General features: G+C 53.2%; 3 protein-coding genes across 8 annotated transcripts in view; 1 reads left to right on the forward strand and 2 right to left on the reverse strand.

Moving 5' to 3' along the window:
• Nucleotides 1-5: 5 nt before the first annotated feature.
• SLC39A5 (solute carrier family 39 member 5) lies at nucleotides 6-8,069 on the reverse strand. The gene is made up of 12 exons (XM_021687179.2): nucleotides 7,916-8,069; nucleotides 7,206-7,268; nucleotides 6,539-6,897; nucleotides 5,635-5,818; nucleotides 4,474-4,636; nucleotides 4,127-4,296; nucleotides 3,749-3,892; nucleotides 3,261-3,357; nucleotides 3,008-3,178; nucleotides 2,791-2,871; nucleotides 2,478-2,668; nucleotides 6-2,224 (listed from the first exon to the last, which is right to left on the reverse strand). Exons 3-12 carry the CDS (start codon nucleotides 6,823-6,825, stop codon nucleotides 2,081-2,083), a joined length of 1,632 nt encoding a protein of 543 aa, XP_021542854.1. The 5' UTR covers nucleotides 6,826-6,897; nucleotides 7,206-7,268; nucleotides 7,916-8,069; the 3' UTR covers nucleotides 6-2,080.
• A 186-nt stretch (nucleotides 8,070-8,255) lies between these two features.
• Nucleotides 8,256-13,603, reverse strand: NABP2 (nucleic acid binding protein 2). 6 transcript variants are annotated; one of them, XM_021687248.2, is made up of 8 exons: nucleotides 13,539-13,554; nucleotides 12,239-12,419; nucleotides 12,059-12,160; nucleotides 11,567-11,705; nucleotides 11,374-11,445; nucleotides 11,117-11,198; nucleotides 10,959-11,022; nucleotides 8,256-8,786 (listed from the first exon to the last, which is right to left on the reverse strand). In XM_021687248.2, exons 3-8 carry the CDS (start codon nucleotides 12,135-12,137, stop codon nucleotides 8,587-8,589), a joined length of 636 nt encoding a protein of 211 aa, XP_021542923.1. In that variant the 5' UTR covers nucleotides 12,138-12,160; nucleotides 12,239-12,419; nucleotides 13,539-13,554; the 3' UTR covers nucleotides 8,256-8,586. The 6 variants fall into 6 exon arrangements, with proteins under 6 accessions (XP_021542923.1, XP_021542922.1, XP_021542921.1 ...); XM_021687247.2 differs by lacking the exon at nucleotides 13,539-13,554 and adding an exon at nucleotides 12,862-12,884; XM_021687246.2 differs by lacking the exon at nucleotides 13,539-13,554 and adding an exon at nucleotides 12,554-12,657.
• A 666-nt stretch (nucleotides 13,604-14,269) lies between these two features.
• RNF41 (ring finger protein 41) overlaps nucleotides 14,270-21,718 on the forward strand; it is a 30,274-nt gene continuing 22,825 nt past the window's right edge. The window contains exons 1-2 of the mRNA XM_021687244.1: nucleotides 14,270-14,432; nucleotides 17,130-17,314. The gene's annotated coding sequence lies outside the window, so the exon portion shown is untranslated. The remainder of the gene's footprint in view (nucleotides 14,433-17,129; nucleotides 17,315-21,718) is intronic.

Consider the following 21,718-nt stretch of genomic DNA (forward strand, 5'->3'; position numbering starts at 1 on the left):
GGGTGGGGGGCGTGGGGCCAGAGTGAACGGTTCTGCAGCTGTACCCCTGAAACCTCCTCTGGGGTCTTGGAAGGGACCCCGAGAGGTGAGGGTGGGCCCTGGCTGGAGGGGCTGGGAGCAGGCCCACTCTGTGTCTTGTGCACAGGCGTGTTTCTTTGTCTGGATGACTCCAGCGACTGCGCTCCAGCAGGGAGGCCCCTTCCTCCGTCCCTCTCCGCCATTTCTCCCCCTCTCCCCACACCCCGTGTTCATCCCCACCTCCCCTTCCCACCGCAAAGGAAAATAGCCTTACAGACCCTAGCCCAGAAGCCCTCCTCCTGGGGCAAACCAGTATGGGGCCCCATCCCGCCTAGTTTGAACCCTACCTTTTAAGAAGGAGGGATAAGGAGCAAAGGCAGCCCCTTCCCTTCGAATTGTGGTGGCTCCAGCCCTCCGTGGCCTTGACCCAGGTTGGGCAAGGGGCGGAGGCAAGGAATCTTTGAGGACCAAGCCCAGTGGTCTGGGAAGAGGGAGGTGGAGAGGGAAGGGCCTGACCTGGGAACTCCCTCCTCCCCTGACCCAACCCTAGAGAAGCGACCAAATCCCAGAGATGGGAGGAAGCTGGGGTGGGGAGGGTCTGTTCTATGAATTACTTGAAGGTACTGACTCCGAGGCTGCTGTTGCCCACTTAGGTGTGAGGGGGACACTGTCACTGCATTTGGGAGGGCAGGGGGTGGCGGGTGACGAGAGCATCTGCCCTTGGCCCTCGCTCGCTCCTGCTAGGCCCTTTCCCTGGGGAGCCTGGCTTTGCCCCTGCTCCAGGGAAGTCGGGGAGAGCCTTCCCCTCCCATCTCCATCCCTCACTCTGGGCACCCTCTCCAATTGCACTAAAGTAGCTGTTGTGCCAGTCTTACCCCCACACCAGGGTGGGGTCTCTGCTTCCAGTCCTTTCTCCCCCGACTGCCTCCGCTCCTGTCCCGGACAATCTCCTTGTTCCCCTGTATTCCTGGATAGCTCAGCTTTGTATGTGTGTGTTTCGGGGGGGTGGGGGTGGGTTCTGGCTGGAGTGGGTTTGGTAGGGGTTTGGGACGGGCTAGGGGCAAGATGGAGGACTAAGTCTCCTACCCCCTTCCTCAACTCCAAGCCACAGAAGCCTGGGAGGGAGGGTGCCTACTCTCGCTGCCGCGTGTCTTGCAGATGTGCCAAAATGGGGGGGGGGGGGGGGGGGGGGGGGGGAGGGGAGGGGAGGGTGCCTGGCAGAGCGGCCCCCAGGGCGGCTCTCTCAAAGCAATACAGTTCCTCCGGCCTGGGGGACGGCAAGACAGGGGAGAGGGTTGGGTTGGGGACCTGGGGGTTCCCTGTGTACAGCTGTGTATATTCAGGGGTGTTCTCTGTCTGGTACCCGCTGTGGGCGTCTCTGTGTGTGTGAACCCCCCCTTCCCCGTGCCCTGCATGACCTGTGATGCTGCAGACACCACCATCCTGTGTGCAGGGGTGTGTTGGGGGCACCGAGGGGCATGTTTCATGTCCTGTCGCACCCTCCACCCCGTGACCCATGTACTCGGTTGTAGGAAGTAAAGAGAACTGAGCACAATTCACTGGATTCTAGTCGAATCTTTCTCTAAGCAATTTTCCCATTCCCGCCCTTCTCCCTGCCCCGGATCCGCCTGTGGTGCTAGTGTTGGGGTCGGGGGTGTTTAATGCTGGTGGGCAGCAATAAAGGGCAGATCTGCCCAGATGCCTGTATCCCCAGGGTGCTGAGGGCAGCAGGAAAAAGTGGGGACCTTGCGGTGCATTTGCCCCACCCTTCCCCCACCTCCCTGGGCTAAAGCACAATGCTCTCCCTGCAGATGGATGCACCCTGCACCCTCCAGGCCCCTGCTCATGTCCTCTCCCCCCGCCCCCACCTGCTTTGAGCCCTCCTCCCACCACATCCTGGTTTTCTATGCTGTTTTGGTGCGAGTACAACTGTCGTAGTCATGGCTTTGGGATGGGTTCTGTTTATTAAAATCCTATTGCTCCTACTGGCCCTGTGTCCCGCCTCCATTCCTGTGGTTGGGGGGAAGGAAGGGCAACCCGGACGCCTTTCCACCGGCCCCCATCAGCCATCAGAGACCGGGCGCCGTAGCTGCTCCTCTAGCAGGGCTATGGTGAGCATGAGGCCGCCCCCCAGCAGCATTCCCAGCCCCTGCAGAAGCACATGGAGCGTAGGGAGGGGCTCGGGAGGACGAAGCAGGGCTGGTAGCTGAAAGAAAGGAAGAACGTCAGGATCCTGGCCTTGTCTCTGCCCGCCCTGAAGCACGAGAGGGAGGCATCGGAAAGTACCAGCAGCCCCTCCGAACTCCTCCAGGCCCTTGTTCTTCAGACTCCCCTGGGCCTGGGCTCCAGCACCCTTCCAGGTGGCCGGGGGTGGAGGTGGAGAGACCGGTACTTCCCTCCCCGCCGAACCCACCTCCCCGCTTCCCTTGCTTTTCTCTGCAGAGCCCCACACCTCTCACCATGTCCACAAGGGCCACATAGAGGAAGACCCCAGCAGTGACACCAAACACCCAGGGAGTGAGGGGGACAGGGCCCAAACTGAGCCCCACCCCCAGGGCTGCACCCCCTAGTCCCAGGGCTCCAGACACCAGGCTCAGCAGCAGCAAGCGCCGGAAGGGCAGCCCTTCCTGGAGCAGCACCGCGAAGTCACCTGTGCGGAAGAGAGGACAGGGTGGGAGGGTACGAGCCAGGGCTGCCCCTCCCGCCCCCGCCCCCCCTCCCCGAGGCCTCTCCTTTCTGGAGCCCACCCCACCCCACTTCTGCCGTTCCTACCCAGTTCGTGGGGTAGCTCGTGGCAGAAGACCGCTAGGGTGGTGCTGAGGCCACTGGAGAAGCCATCGGAGAAGGCAGCGCCTGGGGTTGGCAGGGTTGGAGGTCGGCAGTCTGGGGGAAAGCGCTCGCCAGGGGCACGGCCACTGCTTCCTCCTCTCCCCCACTTCCTGGGAGCCCTCTCCTGGGCCCTGCCTCCCTCCTTCCGCTCCCCTCGCACCTATGGCCAGCCCGTCAGTGAGGTTGTGCAGACCGTCTCCCAGGAGGACCATCCACGTGATGTTGGCGCCACCGCCACCCTGGTGCCCGTGACTGTGGCCTTGGTGCCCAGTGGGGGCCGGGGCTGGTGGGGGCTGGCTGGCCTGCTCCCTGCGGCCCCGAGCTTCTGGCTCTGCAGGAAGGACAAGGACAGTGCCGGTGGCTGCAGGGGAGAGCTGGGAGCGGGGAGCCTACTCTTCATTTTCTCTGCTTACCTGGAGCTGCCTGTAGGGGCTGAAGGGCCGTCCCACTGCCGTCCTCCAGGTCTGAGGCCGGTATTCTGAGATCCTTTCTTTTTCGCCCACAGCATCTCTGAAATGGGAGGGTATCCCTCCTGGTGGAGGAGGCAGCAGAGCCGGGGGCTAAGGAGCGGCCAGGCTCCCAGCTGGGGAAATGAACACCTGGGCTCACCTCTAGCACTTGGGGGTGTTTGGGGGCCTCTCCACTCCCTTCCCGGGCTGGCGCCTCCCTGTTTCTTGTTGACTTGGACTTGGGAGAGGAGGCCCTTCGGCCAGAAATCCTGGGTCTATGCTGAGGAGCCCCTACCCACTCCCTGTTAGTTGTCGGGTCCTGCCCCCTCAGGCAAACGGCAGAGCCCCCGAGCCAGGAGCAGACCGCCGGCGCCTCACGTCCTGGCTTCTGTGGCCCGCCCTTGGCCAGAACTGCGGTTTGGGCAGAAGGAGGAGAAGAGGGTATCACTCACTGGCCTGAGGCCTCGGCGCCGCCGCAAAAGCCCTAGCATGTTCTCCAGCACAAAGAGCAGGAAGAGACCTCCGAGTACTGACAGTCCCGGTCCCAGGTCCTCCTCCGGTGGTCCGCTGGGTCCAGCGTCTTGCCCTCCTCGTGCCTGCCAGCGAGGGGGTCAGGGCAGACCCCAGAAGCCCGCGCGGGGACCACAGCCCCCTCCTGTGCGGGTGGCGGCAAGCCTGCCTTCGCTCTCTACTAGAAGGCAGCTGGGGGCCGCAAACGGGGCTGGGGCGTGCAGCGTGGGGGCTGACAGGAAGGGGGAGGGAACCCCTTGGGGACACGGAGGCTGTCCACCTCTGCGGGGCGGGTGGAGCGAGGAAGGGGCTTCACGTACATGTGGCAGCAGGTGGAGCAGCGCGTCCCCACAAAGCGTGCCCACGGCCAGGGCCCCCAGGAAGCCCAGCAGGGGCCGCAACAGACGTGGTCCCAGGAGCCGCAGCAGTAGCAGGGAGAGGGGAGAAGGGAGGCTGAGCAGCAGGACTGCCAGGGCACTATGGACCAGCGCTGGGGAGAAGCAGGGACTGAAGTTAGGCTAGGGACGGCCGGAGGGCCTCAGAAGCAAGGTGGGGCAGAGATACAGTGCGAGGGGAGACAGCACCCCCAGTGAACCCCCTTGCTTGGCTAAGGGCCCACTCCCTACCAGGACTCCAGGCACCCTGCCACCCACTGTCACCCACTGACCAGACAGAAGATCCCCTGGGGGAGCTGGGGTTGCGGCCTGGAGGCAGACACGGCTGTCGATCTGATAAAGCAGGGCTGGACACAGCAGAGCAAACTGATGAGGGGTCAGAGGAGCAGCGGGGCTCAGGCCAAAATTGACCAGCAGCTGGGAGCCATTCAGACACTAGGGGAGTTGAGTTGGAGGTCATACATTGGGGCATCGCTGAGAACTGTGACTCAGATCTTTAATGTCTGTCCTTCCATTGCATGGACTCCTGGGTCTCTCTCCTGGGTCCCCTTTGCTCACCCCAGCAGGTGCATCAAGGATTAGGGATAGTTCTGTATGATCAGTGTGTGTTAACTATTAGTGAATATTCAATCCAGTGCAGATATTCAACTCAATACAGATTAGGGGCCAGTAAACAATGCCACCATCTCCCTCCCTCCCAAGCCCCTGATGACTTCATCGATTTGGTGAGGGAGTTGGTTGGACCAGAGCCCTCCACTGCAGAATCTTAGAAGGGAAAGAACTCGAAATGCCATCCAACCTTCCTCGCAACAGCCCTGTCACATGTTCATCCAGCCTTGGCTTGAATGCCCCCTGTGAAGGGGTGCTCACCCTCTCCAGGCCCGCTTCACAGTTAGCTTTTGCTGCCCTCTGGTGTACATGGAACAAGCCCACTTCCTGGCTGAACACAGCCTTCCTTTCCCTGCAGGTTTCCTCTCCAGACAGCCAGCCCTAAATCTTACCCTGGGCTGTTTCTCTGGATTCTCTGCTTTGCCAAGTGTGGTCCCTAAACCAGGTCTTGGAGATTTGGGTGTGGGCTCATGTGCGCTGAGCCCAGAGGAACCGTATCCCACTACTGGAATAACATGCCCTAAGATCACACCTGGACTGGGTTTTTTAAATTAACTGTATTAAATTACTCTTTAGGGGCGCCTGGGTGGCTCAGTCGGTTAAGCGTCTGCCTTCAGCTCGGGGCATGATCCCAGGGTCCTGGGATCGAGCCTGCGTCAGGCTCCCTGCTCAGTGGGGAGCCTGCTTCTCCCTCTCCCCCTGCTCCTGCTCTCTCTCTCTAATAAATCAATAAAATCTTCTTAAAAAATAAATTACTCTTTAAACATTTCATGCCATCCAAATCCCATGGTCCTTCCCCCACACCTAGAGATCATCAGACTCACATCCTCATTCAGATGGTCAGCCAATGAATGGTCCAGCAGCAGGAGCCTGTGAAACAGGTCCAGGCCCGAGGGCGCTGGCCCATGGGGTGATGCTGGGGCCTTTGGCTCCTCTGGGTCACCCCACCCCGAGGGACCCAGAGGCAGCCCCGCCCAGACATCCACACTCAGCTCAGGGTCCTGTGATCTGGAATGGATGGGATAGCAAGTCAGACTGGCTCATGTTCTTTAAGAAACTCCCCTTGAGGGGCGCCTGGGTGGTACAGTCTGTTAAGCGACGGACTCTTGGTTTCAGCACAGGTCATGATCTCAGGATCATGAGATCCAGTCCTGAGTCCGGCTCTGAGCTCAGCGTGGAGTCCGCTTAAGACTCTCTCCCCCCCCACCCCCGCTCGCTCACGCGTGCGCTCTCTCTCTCTCTCTCAAATAAATAAATCTTTAAAAAAGAAGGAAGACACTCCCCTTGAGGCTCCTAGTGCGCTTTGGGGGGAAAGGAAGGAACAGCCACTAGCTGGAGTTCCTGGGATCCAGAAACCGTGGAATGTCAGTTCTAGGAGGATCTGAGAATTGTCGATTTATAGGAGGGTCTAGGAATGGGGGGGTGTGAGAGTGAGAGAATTTGGGGGGGCGCAGCCGAAAGTGCTACAAATTGGGAGCCAAGTCAGCCTGGAGACATTGAGCACTGGGACTAAGAGCAAGGAGTTGAAGGGCCCAGGGATTTGGAAGAGGGGAGAATTAAAAGGCAGAGGCAAAGGGGGCCATGAAGGAATACAGGGAGTCAGATTTGGAAAAATTTGTAATTCCAGGAATCTGATTTTAGGAAGCCAGAGCTAGGCCACTGGAGACTGATGCAAGCCCTGAGAAGAGCAGGGCATGTGGCCTTTCGGGGTGGGGGAAGGGTCAGTACCTGTGCGTGGAATTGTCTCCCGCTGGGGCTGCAGCTCGACCAGCTGGAGGCCCGTGGTGGTGTCCCAGGCGGAGGGCCTGAACTCGGCCTAGCCCCAGGCTGTGGAGAAGCCGCGCTAGGCCCCCTGCGGTCAATGTCCCGTTCTCCCCGTACAGGCCAAACAGCTGGGCCAGGTAATGGTTCTGCTCCTGCTCAGCAGGGCCCAGGTTGGGGGCTGAGCCCCCTACCCAGCCCAAGGTCATCCACACACACAAGCCAGCCAGCAGATGACTCACTGGGGGCCCCATTATTGGGGGGGGATGGGATAGAGGCTCTGGTTCTGGCTTCTATTCCGCTTGGAGCATCCTGAGGACTGTGCCCTGGAAGAACAAGGAGGAAGGGCCTGGGCTTCTGCTCTGCTGTCCAGCTCAGGCCCGGGGAACTCTCATTCCCTGGACCGTCCGGCCTTGAACCTAGCAGCAGCCCCCTTTCTAGCCTCCTTTCTCCCTCCCCCTCGCCTCCTTCTGGAGCAGCCTCTTATTTGCCAGTTCCTAGAACACCTTCCTTGACCCAGAGTGCCTTCCTCACCTGATCCAGAGCTGACTGCCCATCCTGTCCCCAAAACCCCACCCTGCAATCCTGCCCCACCTCTCGGGTCTCCCCTTAGACCACAGGGCCTCACACTCACTGGCAGTCTGGGAGCTGTCACTTCAGGTCCTGGGCAGGTCTTACTGTGGACGCCAAAGCGCTCCTGAGTCAGGAAGGGGAGCGGGGCTCAGCCTCCAGGCGGTCAGGTGGAATGGAGCCCGCGTCAGATAGAAGGCTGGGATGGACACCCCCTGCCAACTCCTAGCCCACCTGCCTTGGGGCGGGGTCAGGGAGGGGAGGGGCCAGTGTGGGAAGGCTCTTGTCAGAGAGGAGTTAATGGTTCACTGGTCTCTGGGGTGGGGGTCAAAGGTCAGTTTTGGTTGGGGCCCCTGAGTAGGGAGGGGCCACCCTCTGCCCCTGGAAAAGCCACATGGCCAAGGAAAACCTGAGCCTGGTCTTTTCTTCTAAGTAATTCACCCCGCTGACCCAGTTGGTACCATTTTAGCCTTTCCCTGCATATCCTCTCACCACCCCCCCCCCCCGCCACCTTACATCTGGTACTGGGCTTCCTTCATTTCCAACCCCCATTCCCCACATTCCCTGGGAAAGTGGGATTCGGGGGTCCCTCGGCTGGTAAGGGGTTAAAGAGGCAGGTAAGTGGCAAGCCCAGGTGCATGGGGAAGAAACCGTTCTTAGCAACTCCTTGTCCCAGCCGAGTAAGAGCCAGAGCTCTGGGAACCAGTGGCCAAGAAAGGGGAAGCTCTGGTGGAAAGAGGAACAAAGTATCTGGGCTCCCCTCAGATGTCTAACCTGGCTTAAGATCAGGGGAGCACGGTCTGATTCGGGCAATCGTCCAGGGGGTTGAGGTTGGCGTTACCTGACCGCGAGAGACTGGAAGGACGCCCAGAGGAAGGGGGACACAGCCTTCTTGGTTCCAGCTGTGGGGGGGGGGGGCAGGCAGGCGGGCAAGGGTCACCTGCAGGGAGGGGGCAGGGGAGGGAACTACCTTAAAGGGGCAGGCCTGCTTTGCTTAGGCCTGGTTACCTGTAACCTGTCTTCCTTCCACCTCCTAGGGATAGCCCACTTTCCCAAATGTCCAACTGCTAACCTCTTCATTTTCCCACAAAAAGCAAAGGAGTCCAGTACAGAGCGGTAACGTTTATTAGGAAGGAGGGATTCAATTTGACTTCCACATCACACACACCAGAAACAGACTGTGACTGTCGTTTCTAAGAGGAAGGAGGGCGGGCAGAGAGCCTTGAATCCCAGGGGATAGGCAGCTTCAGCTGGGCAAGGCAGGGAGTATGGGCTTAGGGTGGATAAGGCCACTGTTCACCACCCCTCCAGTGAAATTTAGTGGCTCAAATACTACTACCTACCCACACCCAGCCCCCCAAAAGCCAGCAGCCTAGTAGAAGGCTGTGTGCTCTAGGAGACGCTGGGGCTATGGTGGGTGGCGGGAAGGGAGGAAGGATGTCTTGCTATCTCTTGCTGTTCCTCCGGGTTTCCTTGCCGTTACTAACAGGGTTGCTGGACGGGCCCGAAGGGCCGGCAGGTGTGTGGTTGGGCTGGCTTCGGGTAATTCGGGTGCTGGGGGGATGCGAGGGTGCGTGAGGGGGGTGCGGGCCACCACCAGGGCCTGGTGGGGCACTCAGTCCATTCCCGTTCTGGTTCTCAGAGGCTAGCAGTGGGAGAAGGGAAAGAAACACAGGAATTAGAGAACTAAGGTAGGAGAGAGGTCCAGCCCCAAGGCCTCCCTCCCGCTCCCAGAGAGGAGCACGGTCTCCATCAAGCATAGCTGCACGTTCCTGCCAACTGGACCAATTGCGAGGAGTGGAGGTTGTATGCACGGAGCCCCAGAGAAGCCTCGAGTAATCATTTGGAAAGTTGCTACATGAGCCCTAGTGTGGTATTTTTCTCTTTTACTCAGCTTTGTATCAGGGAGGTCAGACCTAGAATTCACTGTTTAGTTCTACTCAAGGACCTCTGACACAATGCCCCTTTATCAAAAGTCTTTGTAAAACTGGAGAAGCATGGGTAGGGGAAGGGCCCGAAATTTCTGTGTTAAAATGTAAGAAGGATCTTAAAAAAAAAAAAAGGGTGGTGGGTATCACAATGATACACACATTTTCATTTTGGAAAATCTAGCTAAGAGTGAGCAAAACAATGATTACTCACACCCCCCAAATAATAAGTAACATTTTTGTGGGTAGCTTACATGTTTGATGGGAGCCAGGTGTGTGAGATGATCTCCCTGAGTGCCCACAACAGTGCATATGACTAACCTTGCCGCTCCCACAGTGTTACTGTATGTAGGACTATCTCCTTCATAGACTACCGGCTCCTAAAGGCAGGTGCTGTGTCTTATTCCTTGGCAATCCTCCTCTAGACATCCTGGCTAAGTGAAGATAGAGGCCTGCCTCTCATATGCAGAGGGCATTATGAACCCTACATGCGGTAGGAGTCATAGGCTAGTGGTTCTCCAACCACATCCCTGCTTAAACCCGGCTGCTCCAGACTAAGACACCTGTAGCCAAGAGGGAAAAATAATGCCTTTTCCTCAAATCACAGAAAACGTTAGGAGAGTATATAGAAAGTTAAGTTTTCATGCCATCCATGTTTTTTGTTAAGTCTTTGTACCTGTCAGATAACCAAGTGAATAAACATCTGGCAGATGAATACGAGGGGCCAAGAGGCTTATGTGTACCTTATTTAAAATGCTTTTTACAAATTATAGAGTTATGGAGACCCGAAAATATATGTCATATTTTCCATTGAAAACATGGATGTTGGGACATCTGGGTGGCTCAGTCGGTTAAGTGTCTGCCTTCAGCTCAGGTCATGATCCCGGGGTCCTGGGATCGAGTCCCACATCAGGCTCCTTGCTCAGCGGGGAGCCTGCTTCTCCCTCTGCCTGCTGCTCCCCCTGCTTGTGCTTTCTCCCCCTGCCCCCGATAAATAAATAAATAAAATCTTAAATTAAAAGAAAAGAAAAGAAAACGTGGATGCTGATTTTTGTGGTGGAATTAAATGTTATTTCATGATGTGTCCAAAAAGCCACGTGACCCTGGTGGTTCTGACACAAACAATTCTGAAAACCATGGCAACTGGGGGTGTAGACACAGACTGAGAAAGGGCAGAAGCAGCCCGGAGCCTAGTAACACAGGGAGAAACCTAAGGCACGGATCAGAGGCAAGAGACAGCCAAATCCCAGAGAGTACTAGGGTCAGCTGGGAGAGGACCCAAAAGGAAAAAAAGAGCAGTAAAAACCCAGTTCCTAAGGAAAAGCGAGGAGATGAAGGAGATGATGTTGGTGAGTGATTCTAATCAAAAGCAAGAGATCAAAAAGCAGGGGCTTGAAGTATAGGAGATGAAAGAATCATAAACCCGAGGTCCAAGGTGTAGAAGAAGGGTCTTTAGTTTCAAGAACAGTGATGACCCTAAAAGGGAACTACTTGGTGCTCTAAAGCTATACCGTGTGGACTCCATGTTAAGTCCTATATATCCATATCAGAACCGTGGAATGAACTGCAAGGGCAAGGCGAAAAGGGCAAGGACCCTCCAAAGCAGCAGAGAGAAACAAGCTGGAAGGAAGGAGTGCAATCTTTGCAGAGAGACTGTTCTCATTTGTGTCCTTGAGTGGTAGTGACACAAGAATACCAGAAGTCTATCAGTGATAGAAACAGGTCCCTAAATCTTTTCCCCACAAGGACTTGCAAAAGAACTGGGAGAAGAACTGGGTGGATGGGGATACACTGAGGGAAGAGAAATTGGGATGAAGGCAATGCATCTTTCCAGGCTGGAGAGAAAAGGGGAGCTAGGAGAACCAGCGGCTGGAAGGGAACAGGTGTACCTGGAGAAACGGCGGGGGGTCCAGTGGTAGGCTGGGGAGCCGTAGGGCTGCTGTCGTTCTGCAACTGAAGGCACAAATTAAATACTCAGACTTTGCTCTCCACCATGCTTCTTGGCCTGACCTGCCCTCCTTCCCTACATCGAGGCCATGGGACTCACCGTCTTGTTGGGTGCCTGCTGGGCACTGTACTCTGGGTTTGGCTCACTGAAGTTAGGAACCTCGGAATAAACCATACAGAATCTGCAAGGGGAGAAATTGGCTAAAGCCTCAGACCCAGTCTCTGGGCCACTGCTGGAGGCCTCAGAAAGGTCCAGATACAAGACACAGACTGTGCACCCTTATGCTGCCTCACTGCAAACCTTAAACTTACCCCCTTGGCCTGGTGCTTCTACATCCCCACCCCCAAGACACTTACTCTCCAATCTTCTGAAGATCACCCCCACGTCCAGTGTACAGTGTCAGACAACCTTTGAACACTGAAGCGTACCTGTGGGGGCACAGAAAAGTAGGATTCAGAATACTCAGAAGAGTCACAGGGGCTGTTAACTCTTAACTCTACCCCCTTGGCGGTTACTGCCCTTGGATAACCAGGAGTAACCAGGAATTACCCTTTGGTGAGCCGAATAATGTCTCCAGGCTGGATCAGGTTGCCCACGTCGTCCCAGACAGAGATATTGATGCTGCCTGTTTTGTCTGCCACTTTGCAGGTCCGAACCTCGTGCCCGTCTTTTGTCTTGGTCACCCGGCCTGGAGGGAACAGATAAATGTTGGGGCGGGTGGGAGGAAGAAACGGTCAGAGGGATGAGATCTAGATACTGGTGGGGCGAGGGGGAATGGAGGGACAGCACCATGGAGAGGGCCCTGAGTGGAAAGAGGCCCAAGTGGCCCTGGAGGCTTGGATCTGGTGAGTTCCATCTACCCTACACTCCACTACAACTCTCCAGGCCAGGGTCTAGGAGAGATTGGGTGTGAGCAGTTTCTTGGGGTGCGCCCTGACACCCCTGTAGCTAGTTAAGTGCGGAGGTGGTGTTCTCCCCCTCCGACCCCCCCCCCCAACCGGGAGAAGCCGCGCAGGGGGCCCACCATCCCAGAATAGCCACCTGTCTCCAGCACAATGAAGATGAGGTTCAGATTCTTGAGCCCGGGCTTGATATCCTTCACGAAGGTCTCCGTCGTCATGCTGCCCGAGCCTCGGCACTACACTAGAAGGGGTAAAAGGGAATGAAGGCTCAAGGCTTGGAGTCTTCGCCCCCATACTCCACTTCCCAAGGCCTACCTACCACTCTAGGCTGGGGTCAGGCAGCCGCAAATCCTCTAATTCTTCTAAAAGGTAAGAAACGAACTTCCCCAGGAGCCTCCAACTTCAAGATCAGAATTTGAGGGTCTCTGGATAGGCTGCTTCGGGGCTGAAAGGCCCTGTCCCGGGATGCTCTTTCAATCTCAAGCCCCGAAGTCGGGGAGCTGACGGAGACGGGGGTAGGGAAATTGGTGCAGATCCAAGGAATGGAATCTTACTCGCCAAACCTTCCCGAACCCTCATCCGGACAACCCAGGACTCGGTCCATCCCCTCCCCCACCCACAGCCCACCACCCACCCAGCCAGCGGGCCGGACAGCGCACGCCGCAGAGCCGCCCGCAGGGGGAGCCACAGGCCCCGCCGCCGCCGGATGCGCCCGGTGGAACGCGGGAGTGAGGACATTCCCGTAAGTTTCCGGTTGGCCTCCTCCGACCAATCAGCACTGTCCCGACGCGCCCCGCCGCCGGCCCCGACTCAGCCAATCGGGGCCCAAGATTCACGCGCCGCGAAAGGGGCGGATTTTAAGTATTAAAGGAGCCCCGCAGATGGTTGGCGCTGCGAGAAAGATTGACCACCAGGGGGCGCCTCGGGCCCAATTTTCCTTACTTGACTGGGAGACTACACCTAGGCTCCAAGATTTCATTTCTAAGACGTGACCCTGGAAAAAGGGCCAGGGGTTTTGGAAGACGGTGGACAAAAGTCTGAAACACGCTCAGCACTTCACTTATTTTCTCGACAATTCTTAAATATGTAATTCCCTTTTGCAGACAAGAAAACGTAAGTTATATAAAAAGCAGTGCTTAGCACGCAGTAGGCACAGTTTCTTCTTTTCCCACTGCTATAACCCTTATCTTTATTCCTGATTTGGGGTCCTCATCTTTAATGCACTACCCAGCTTCGTCAGGGTTTTGGAAAAAGTAGCCTTCACACCAGAGGCCGACCCACCCTTTTTGGAAGAATGGAACCAGGGCACAGAGGACAGCATTTGCATTAGTCCCTTTCAGAGTGTGAAAGGCACCTCTTCCTAATGCACTTATCTCCCTAGATCCCAGGGTCTCCCCCGCCCCCAGAGGATTTAACAGAGGAGGCCCGAACCTTTAGTTCCCCTGGGGACTTGTTAGGAACTCAGCAAAAGTTTCTATTTCTGTAACGTTGTGTATAAACCAGTTACATATATACAAACCACAACCATTTGTTTAGCGAATAGCCATAACAAATACTATTTAATATCAGATTAGCCTAACAGGTCATGTAGTAATGTCTTGGCTTGATTATTTCCTTACCTTCCGGAGCGCTTTAGGCTCCGCCTTGACCTTCCTCGGATCCCAGGTTCTCTCCCGCCCACACCCCCAATTACGGTGTTATATCCTAAGGAAATCAAAGCATAACGTAGGAAGAGGGACATCTTATCTCCCCTCCCCTTAGATGTTTCAGGGAACTCTAGGAGCGTCCGGAGAGCCAACGTAGATACAGCAGGAGTGCCGCTAGGGGAGAGGCGGGCAATCCGTTGGGCACCCTAGATCAAAGCTTTGCGGCTAGACACTCCCCCATTCTCCACCCAGTGGTCGCCCTGTAGACTACAGTATCCACTCCCGTGACTATGAGTCATAGGGTCGGGAGGCTCCGGGATGCTGACCACCGCTCTGGAAACAGGAGATGGCAGGTCACACTGCAGGTCAGCCTCCTCGCAATGATCTCGCACCTCACCGCATCAACCTTAGGAGTCGGGACTCGTACGCCCCTCCAAAGCGAAGTCTAACCCTCCCGGGAGTCGGCCTCGGGCTCCGCCCCCTACATTCACGCTGGGAAGAACATAGAGTTCTCCCTCCCAAATGGCTATATGGTCCTAGTTGGGATCACAAAGATTTCCGGTGTAGAGAGGAAGCCCGGGTAATCGTCCCCCCTCCTCGTTGGTCGCTCTTGGCTTCTAGTCTAGATCCGAGTTAAACAAAGAGGCGGAGTTTGGTGACGAACTTCCGCCGGGTTGCGTAGCAGCGGTGGGCGGGGCAAGGGACCCATCTCACAAGGCGACGAGTGGTTGGAACCTTCCCTCGCCTTCCCCTTCCCCTTCCCATCCCAGGATAGGCTGGGACCCGGCACCGGAGCTATCCCGTGGCCGCTGCGGCCTCAGCTCCAGCCGGGCCGGGGTACGGAGAGTCCAGACCGCTTCCAGGGCGGTGCGTACTGCGCCTGCGCCGACTCCCACCTAAAAAAGGGTGTGGGACGGGAGGGCCGATGTCCCACGGGGATTGGGGCGGGGGTTCAAGATACTGGAGGTCAGGAGAAGGGATAGGAGTAAAGATGAAAAATGGAGGAAGGGAGCAGGAATAGGGAGGAGTCCGGAGGTGAGAAAGGGGCGCTGGAGGGTGGGTTGTTGGGGAGGTGCATTGGAGTAGTGGAGTCTTAAGTGCGGGAGGGGGTCTGGGCTGACTGGAGGACAGGGAGGAGGGGACCTGGGGCTACAACGTGGTGTTTAAATGGGTAGTGACGACGGGCTGGGAGGGGAGGGAGGGAACATTCTGGGGGCTAGCCTGGGCAGGGGCGGCGGAATCTGAACCCCCGCCCTCGAAGCGCCATAGCTTGGCTCCTCTCCCGTGCCTTGTCTTTGGCAGCCTTGTCTTCCTCCTCCATTCCTTTCCCCCCCTCCCTCTCTCACCCCTCCTTGAAGGAATCTCACATTCCTTACATCCCTTCCTTGGCGTTGCAGCCGGGCCCTTTCGCAGGCTTCACACACCGGAAAGCCTTCCCCAACCCAGAACTCTGCGAAATTGGGGAATGGGGAGGAGGGGGCTGGAGAAGGAGCAGAAAGCTGAGAGAGGTGAGAGTGTTTTGCCCGGGGGACTGACAGACATCTTCCCCATTCAGAAACTGACTTCATTCTCCGTAATAGCATCTGTGGCTGTTGAAGGAGCCACTGTTCATGGGGACTGGGCTGTGATAGTGATAGTTTAACCACTTCCTAAACAGGTGGTTTTAGGGTCTGACAATAGGGCAAGAAGCTGATAGGGTTGCTGGTTGGTAGTTTTCCCCCAGATGGGAATGGGGTAGACTAGTGGTAGGCAATCTGAGTGATGTGATAATATTACTACTTTGTGTGTCCACCTGACTGTGTCTGGGCCTGGTTCCTGGTAATCGAAAAGGAACAAGCTCCTTTCAAGCATTTCCTCACTAGCCTTCAGTACTCTAAATTTATTTTGCATTTTATTACTACAAATATCTTACCTGAAACATAGCTGTATTCAGTATGTTTTCACATTTATTATGTTTTTGACTTTCCAGGACAACATATAAGGTAGATAAAGGCAGGTATCTTCCCTACTTGTCAGGTGAAGACATTGAAAACTGCAGAAGAGATACATGGCTTGTTTAAAGTCCTACAGTTGGCAGAGCTGGGACCAGAACCCAAGTCTCCTGACTCCTGGTCCTCCTCTCAGTTGAAAAATCCCGTTTTCTTCTGGCTAAGGGAACATCCCAGCATGGGCAAAATTCTGAGTCTGGAGCTTGTCACTAGAAGACTGAGCATAACCAGCAACAGTGGTTCCTGGAAGCATTTCATGAAATACAGGTGCATATGCCAGACTATGGGGAAATAGGGTGTTGTCAAAATGGAAACAGCATTATAGTCTTCTCTGTGTTATGGATGAGGGAGAAACAACTTCCTCGCTACCCCCCAAAGAGAAAGTGTGTCTGACATTGCACCTTCATCTCTCTGGTTAGTTTAATAATATTACACTAAACGTGTTGTGGCTGATGAGCATAGGAAACTAATGAGCATGTGTACAGGACTCAGAAGATGAAATGGTCTCAGTTTTATGTGTAAAAATGATCCTCATCATATTGCTTTATAACACAGCCCTTAATTTGTTGATAGCCATGTGATGGGGAGGAAACGAGTTTGAATAGTTACTATTCTCCTGTGTAGTATTGAGTAGATCTCACAGCACTCTTCATCTGAAGCCTTGTCCCCCTTTACTTGGTCCTATTCTTTTGGTAATGATAGTCTAGTCAGCCTAATCATACCTCTAGTCTTCCCAGTCGCCCACTTGGGAGTGATTTCCCATTTCACTGCCACCGCCTCCTCCTCCTCCTCTTCTTCTTTATTTTATTTTATTTATTTATTTTTTAAAAGATTTTATTTATTTGAGAGAGAGAATGAGAGACAGCACAAGAGGGAAGAGGGTCAGAGGGAGAAGCAGACCCCCCGCGGAGCAGGGAGCCCGATGCGGGACTCGATCCAGGGACTCCAGGATCATGACCTGAGCCGAAGGCAGTCGCTTAACCGACTGAGCCACCCAGGCGCCCCCCTTTTTTTTTTTAAGAGGCTGATCCCCTCAGGAGTATTTTCTGACTTGGGAAGTAGAATCACACCTGTACAAATTCTTGAGTATCTTCTCCTTATGAAGTTATTTTCCAGTTTGGAGGCTAGGATTAGAATTCTTTTTACATGACTTCAGTAATTTATGTGAAAGCATTTGGGAAACATCAAAGCATCGTAGTGTGCATGTAAGCTAGCACTGGTCTCTGCATTGTGTAGCCACAGATCTGGAATCATTGACATTGCTTGTGGTTGTGTGCACTGAATAAGAGAATCTTTCTGTCTCAAACAGCTGTTCTTCTTTACCTTTTTCCTTGTTCCTTTCTCTGCCTCTCTCAGCTGTGTTTGAATATCCTGGACTGTGTGTGTATGTGATTCCTTAGCCAGTGATCTCGATCTTTAGAAGGCAGTCCTGTGGCCCTAGCCCTGAAACCTGTTGCCCTTAATGGAATCACCTCATCCTCCCCAACCAGCCGCCAGATCCAAGTCTGTCTAGTCTCCCTGCCAGGTGGAGGTAGTTCCCCTGACTCACCCTTTTCTACCTTGTTCCTATTAATAGAGTGCTCCTGATTGTGACATCACATCCATCCCCTTGGCGATGGAGCTTGTCACTAGGAAGGAAGACTCAGTCGGACAATAGCCAACAAGATGGGTTACTGGGAGCGTCTCCTGAGTGGCACTGAGTGGAGGCCTCAGGGGGTTGGAGCCTTGTGAACAGGGAACCTACCCCCCAACACTTGGAAGGTAAAGAGCCTTGATTCAGAATCCCGTTTCAGGCTTCAGGTCTCTTCTCAGCCTATCTGGATTCCCTCTGCTTTTGAAAACCTGATTCTTAAGATTCTTCTGCATAAAGCTTTCTGTGATTAACCCACATCAGTCTGTTCTTCTGTGCATATTTACGTCTGACAGTAACTATTAACTTTTTACTTGTTGGTAAATTGCTCAGTCAATTTTATGTCTTTTTATGTGTTTTATGTCTTGTATACTCATTGGGCGCAAGCCTACACCTTAGTTTGAGGACAAGGATTGTGTTTTCTGTATCTTTTATACATCTCTACTGGCAAAGGGGCTGTGCGTAGACGATGAAGTTGAAGTTTAGGGCATCCACACAAACAGTGCTTGCAGTTGGTGACTAAGTGGGAGGTCCTTGCTGGCCTTTAGGCCTGATAGGCCTCACTTCAAGTGTTAAATGAGTTCTTGAGGAATTGTGTGCCCTCTGGATTCTTCTGTAAATTGAACCAATTAAAATGTGCTAAAGAATTTAATTTAATTTTAAAAATTTTATTTATTTATTTATTTTTATGAGAGAGAGCATGAGCCAGCGGGGAGGGGCAGAGGGAGAGAGAGAGAATCCTAAGCAGGCTCCATGCAAAGCTCAGTACAGAGCCGGATGTGGGGCTTAATCCCACGACCATGAGATCGTGACCTGAGTTAAAACCAAGAGTCAGACACTTAACCAACTGAGCCACCCAGATGCCCACTAAAGAATTTTAATTTTAAAATCCCCTGTGGTGGGGCGCCTGGGTGGCTCAGTCGTTAAGCGTCTGCCTTCGGCTCAGGTCATGATCCTAGGGTCCTGGGATCAAGCCCCACGTCAGGCTCCCTGCTCGGTGGGAAGCCTGCTTCTCCCTCTCCCTCTCCCTCTGCTTGTGTTCCCTCTCTCGCTATGTCTGTCTCTGTCAAATAAATAAATAAAATTTTTTAAAAAAGTAAAATAAAATTCCCTGTGGTGGGGCACATGGCTGGCTCAGTCAGTAGACCATGTGACTCTTGATTTCAAGAGGCTCTTGATCTCAGGGTCATGAGTTCAAGCCCCACACTGGGTGTAGAGCTTGCTTGCTTGCTTGCTTACTTACTTACTAAATAAATAAATAAATAAATCCATCCATCCGTCCATCCCCTGTGGTAAATCCAGCATGGATCCTAGCATTCTAGAATTAAACAATCTTTGGGGCATTGTATCCCACCCCCTCATCTCATAAGTGAGGAAACTGAATTCCTCAGAAGTTATTTTTCTAAGAGAAGTAGTGACTTCAGTCTAAGGACTCTACTGCTTAAATAAAAAGACCACTTCTTTTCTTTATTTTTTTTAAAGATTTTATTTATTTATTTAACAGAGAGAGCAAGCACAAGCAGGGGGAGTGGGAGAGGGAGAGAAGGCTCCCTGCTGAGCTGGAAGCCCAATGCAGGGCTTGATCCCAGGCCCAGACCTGAGCCAAAGGCAGACGCTTAACCGACTGAGCCACCCACCCAGGTGCCCCAAGACCACTTCCTTTCACTTAAAAAGTCAAGAGAGTTGCCTAAAGAGAGCAGGTCAGTTAGTGGTAAAGCCAGGATACCTTCTATAATCTAATTACCCCCTAATTTAGCTATTTTTGTTTTATATGCTGAATCTCAGAATCCTGCAATTTGTGGAGTACCTCAGAACGTATGTAGTCCAAGATGCTTCATTTCTTGTGTGGTAAGGGAACTGAGGCCCAGAGCAGTTAGGTCACTTGCCCAAGGTCACACATTTCGTCAGTAATAGAGCTAGAACTGGGTCTCAAGTTTCTGGATTCCCAACTATGTTTCCTTTTTTTCCATATCTATTCCTTCATTGGGAGATTTGTAATGAAATGTGAGACCCTTCACCAGTTAATTTCTTCACTATGTTGAAATTCCTGGAAGTCACCTGTTTCCTTACATTGGAGCAGGTTATAGGATTGAGCCCTGCATCAGGCTCCCTGCCCAGTGGGGAGTCTGCTTCTCCCTCTGCCTCTGCCCCTCCCCCCGCTCATACTCTCTCTCTCTCACTGTCTCTCTCAAGTAAATAAAATCTTTAAAATTTAAAAATTTAAAAAAGAGAGAGAGAGACCAGGTGCATGGTTTGCACATCTGTACATGGGTTCAAGAAACCCTGAATAAAAAGGAGGATAAATGTTCAGGTTCCTTTACAGTCTGTTTTGAATTCCTGGCTCTCTCGAGGGGTAGACCAGAGAAAGCAACTTCAACAACAAGTTAAAAGGGTGTAGAAAAGGATCTGAGAAAGCTCTTGCATTTTATGATAATAGTGATGAGAACTATAGAGAGAGACCCCAGTGTAACAGTAAAGAAAATAACATAATTACCTTGTTGAGTTCTGGCCTACAGAAAAGAAGACTGGAAATGCAATCTTCAGGTTGGGTTTGGGATGTTCAAATCAGGGAAGTTGGCAGAACAGCCCGAAGGGACACCTCAGTGCTACTTTAGTTCAGCTCCCCAATTTGAGTGAAACCTTCGAAGGCCTTTTTCTTCTGTTCTACAACTCAAGGAGAATATCCAGGAAACTGTGCTTCTGGTGGTTATGGTCACTGGCTGTGACTCTTGAGGTCCCTGTGGTTTCAGTTTTATTAAAGCTTCTACCCCCAGGGCAGTGAGCAGTTGAGTTCTTGTGAGGCATCCCCCTTGGAATGATAACCTGCTCCTGTGACAGCCCCATGGCAGTGTTGAGAGTCCCGGAGAGCCGAAGGAATAATCAAGGAGCCTAGCCCATCAGGTTGGCGGTCTGCCTAGGGGTAGGACAAGGCCGACCAGAGAGCTGGCTTCCAAGGTTGTATATGACATTTGTTTCCCATAGATGACAAATAGGGAATACCCTCATCGGAATATAAATCTAAATTTCCCCTTAATTCTTGAGGCCGTACCCCTGAAAGAATGCAGTTGTATAAGAGTGGATAAAACAGGAGAATCTCTAATCTGATAAAGGGGGTTTTGATTTAGAAAGAACAATGCCAAGGTGCCTGGCTGGTTCGGTTGGAGTGTGTGACTCTTGATCTCTGGGTTGTGAGTTTGAGGCCCCCACTGGGTGTAGAGATTACAATCAATCAATCAATAAACAAACAAACAAACAAAAAACTAGAAAGAACAGTGCCCAGCATCTCTGTAGTTTTGTAAATGCTGACTTTATGGTGGGAACCTTACAGTTCTTAACCCTGACTAGTGGCTTCCCACCCCCTCTGGCCATCCCTTTGCCAACAGAGACAAGTTCTCTGCTATTTATTTTGGGAAATGAGATCTGAGACCCCATTAAGATAAGTTTCACAATTTGTATTCCTCCTTTTTTTTTTTTTTTAAGGTTTTATTTATTTATTTGACAGAGGCACAGCGAGAGAGGGAACAGAAGCAGGGGGAGTGGGAGAGGGAGAAGCAGGCTTCCCGCGGAGCAGAGAGCCCGACGTGGGGCTCGATCCCAGGACCCTGAGATTACAACCCTAGCCAAAGGCAGACGCTTAACGACTGAGCCACCCAGGCGCCCCTAAAGATTTTATTTTTAAGTAATCTCTGAACCAAGCACCCCTAATTTTTTTTTAAAGATTTTATTTATTTAGGGCACCTGAGTGGCTCAGATGGTTAAGTGTCTGCCTTCGGCTCAGGTCATGATCCCAGGGTCCTGGGCTTGAGCCCCATGTCAGGCTCCTTGCTCAGTGGGGAGTCTGCTTCTCCCTCTCCCTCTGCCCCTCACTCATGCTTGCTCTTTCTCTCTTTCTCAAATAAATAAATAAAATCTTAAAAAAAAAAAAGATTTTATTTATTTGAGAAAGAGAGACTCAGCCCGGGTGGGGGGGAGAGGGAGGAGCAGAGGGTGGGGGATGAGCAGATTCTGCACTGAGTGCAGAGCCTGATGCAGGGCTCGATCCCACGACCCAGAAATCATGACCTGAGCCAAAATCAAGAGTCGGATGCCTAACCAACTGAGCCACCCAGGTGCCCCCAGGCACCCCTAATTTTTAGTTTTTAAATTGTTCTTGGGTGTCTGGGTTGCTCAGTCAGTTAAGCATCTGCCTTCAGCTCAGGTCATGATCCCAGGGTTCTGGGATCGAGCCCCATGTCAGGCTCCCTGCTCAGCTGGGAGTCTGTTCCTCCCTCTCCCCCTACCCCCCGCCCCCACTCATGCACACGGTCTCTCTCGCTCTCTCAAATAAATAAATCTTTAAAGAAAATTGTTCTTATTAAAATGGAACCATAGTGTTCGTACAACATGCATTTTGCAACTTGCATTTTTTCAAATTGAGAGGCAGTTTAGCATGGTGGTTAAGAGCTGTATGATTTTAGACAAGCTTTTTAACCTTTATGCATCTGTTACTCATCTGTAAAATGTGGATAATGACAGTACTGACCTCATAGAGTAAC

This window comes from Neomonachus schauinslandi, chromosome 5, assembly GCF_002201575.2.
Source record: "Neomonachus schauinslandi chromosome 5, ASM220157v2, whole genome shotgun sequence".
Classification (NCBI taxonomy): Eukaryota; Metazoa; Chordata; class Mammalia; order Carnivora; family Phocidae; genus Neomonachus; species Neomonachus schauinslandi.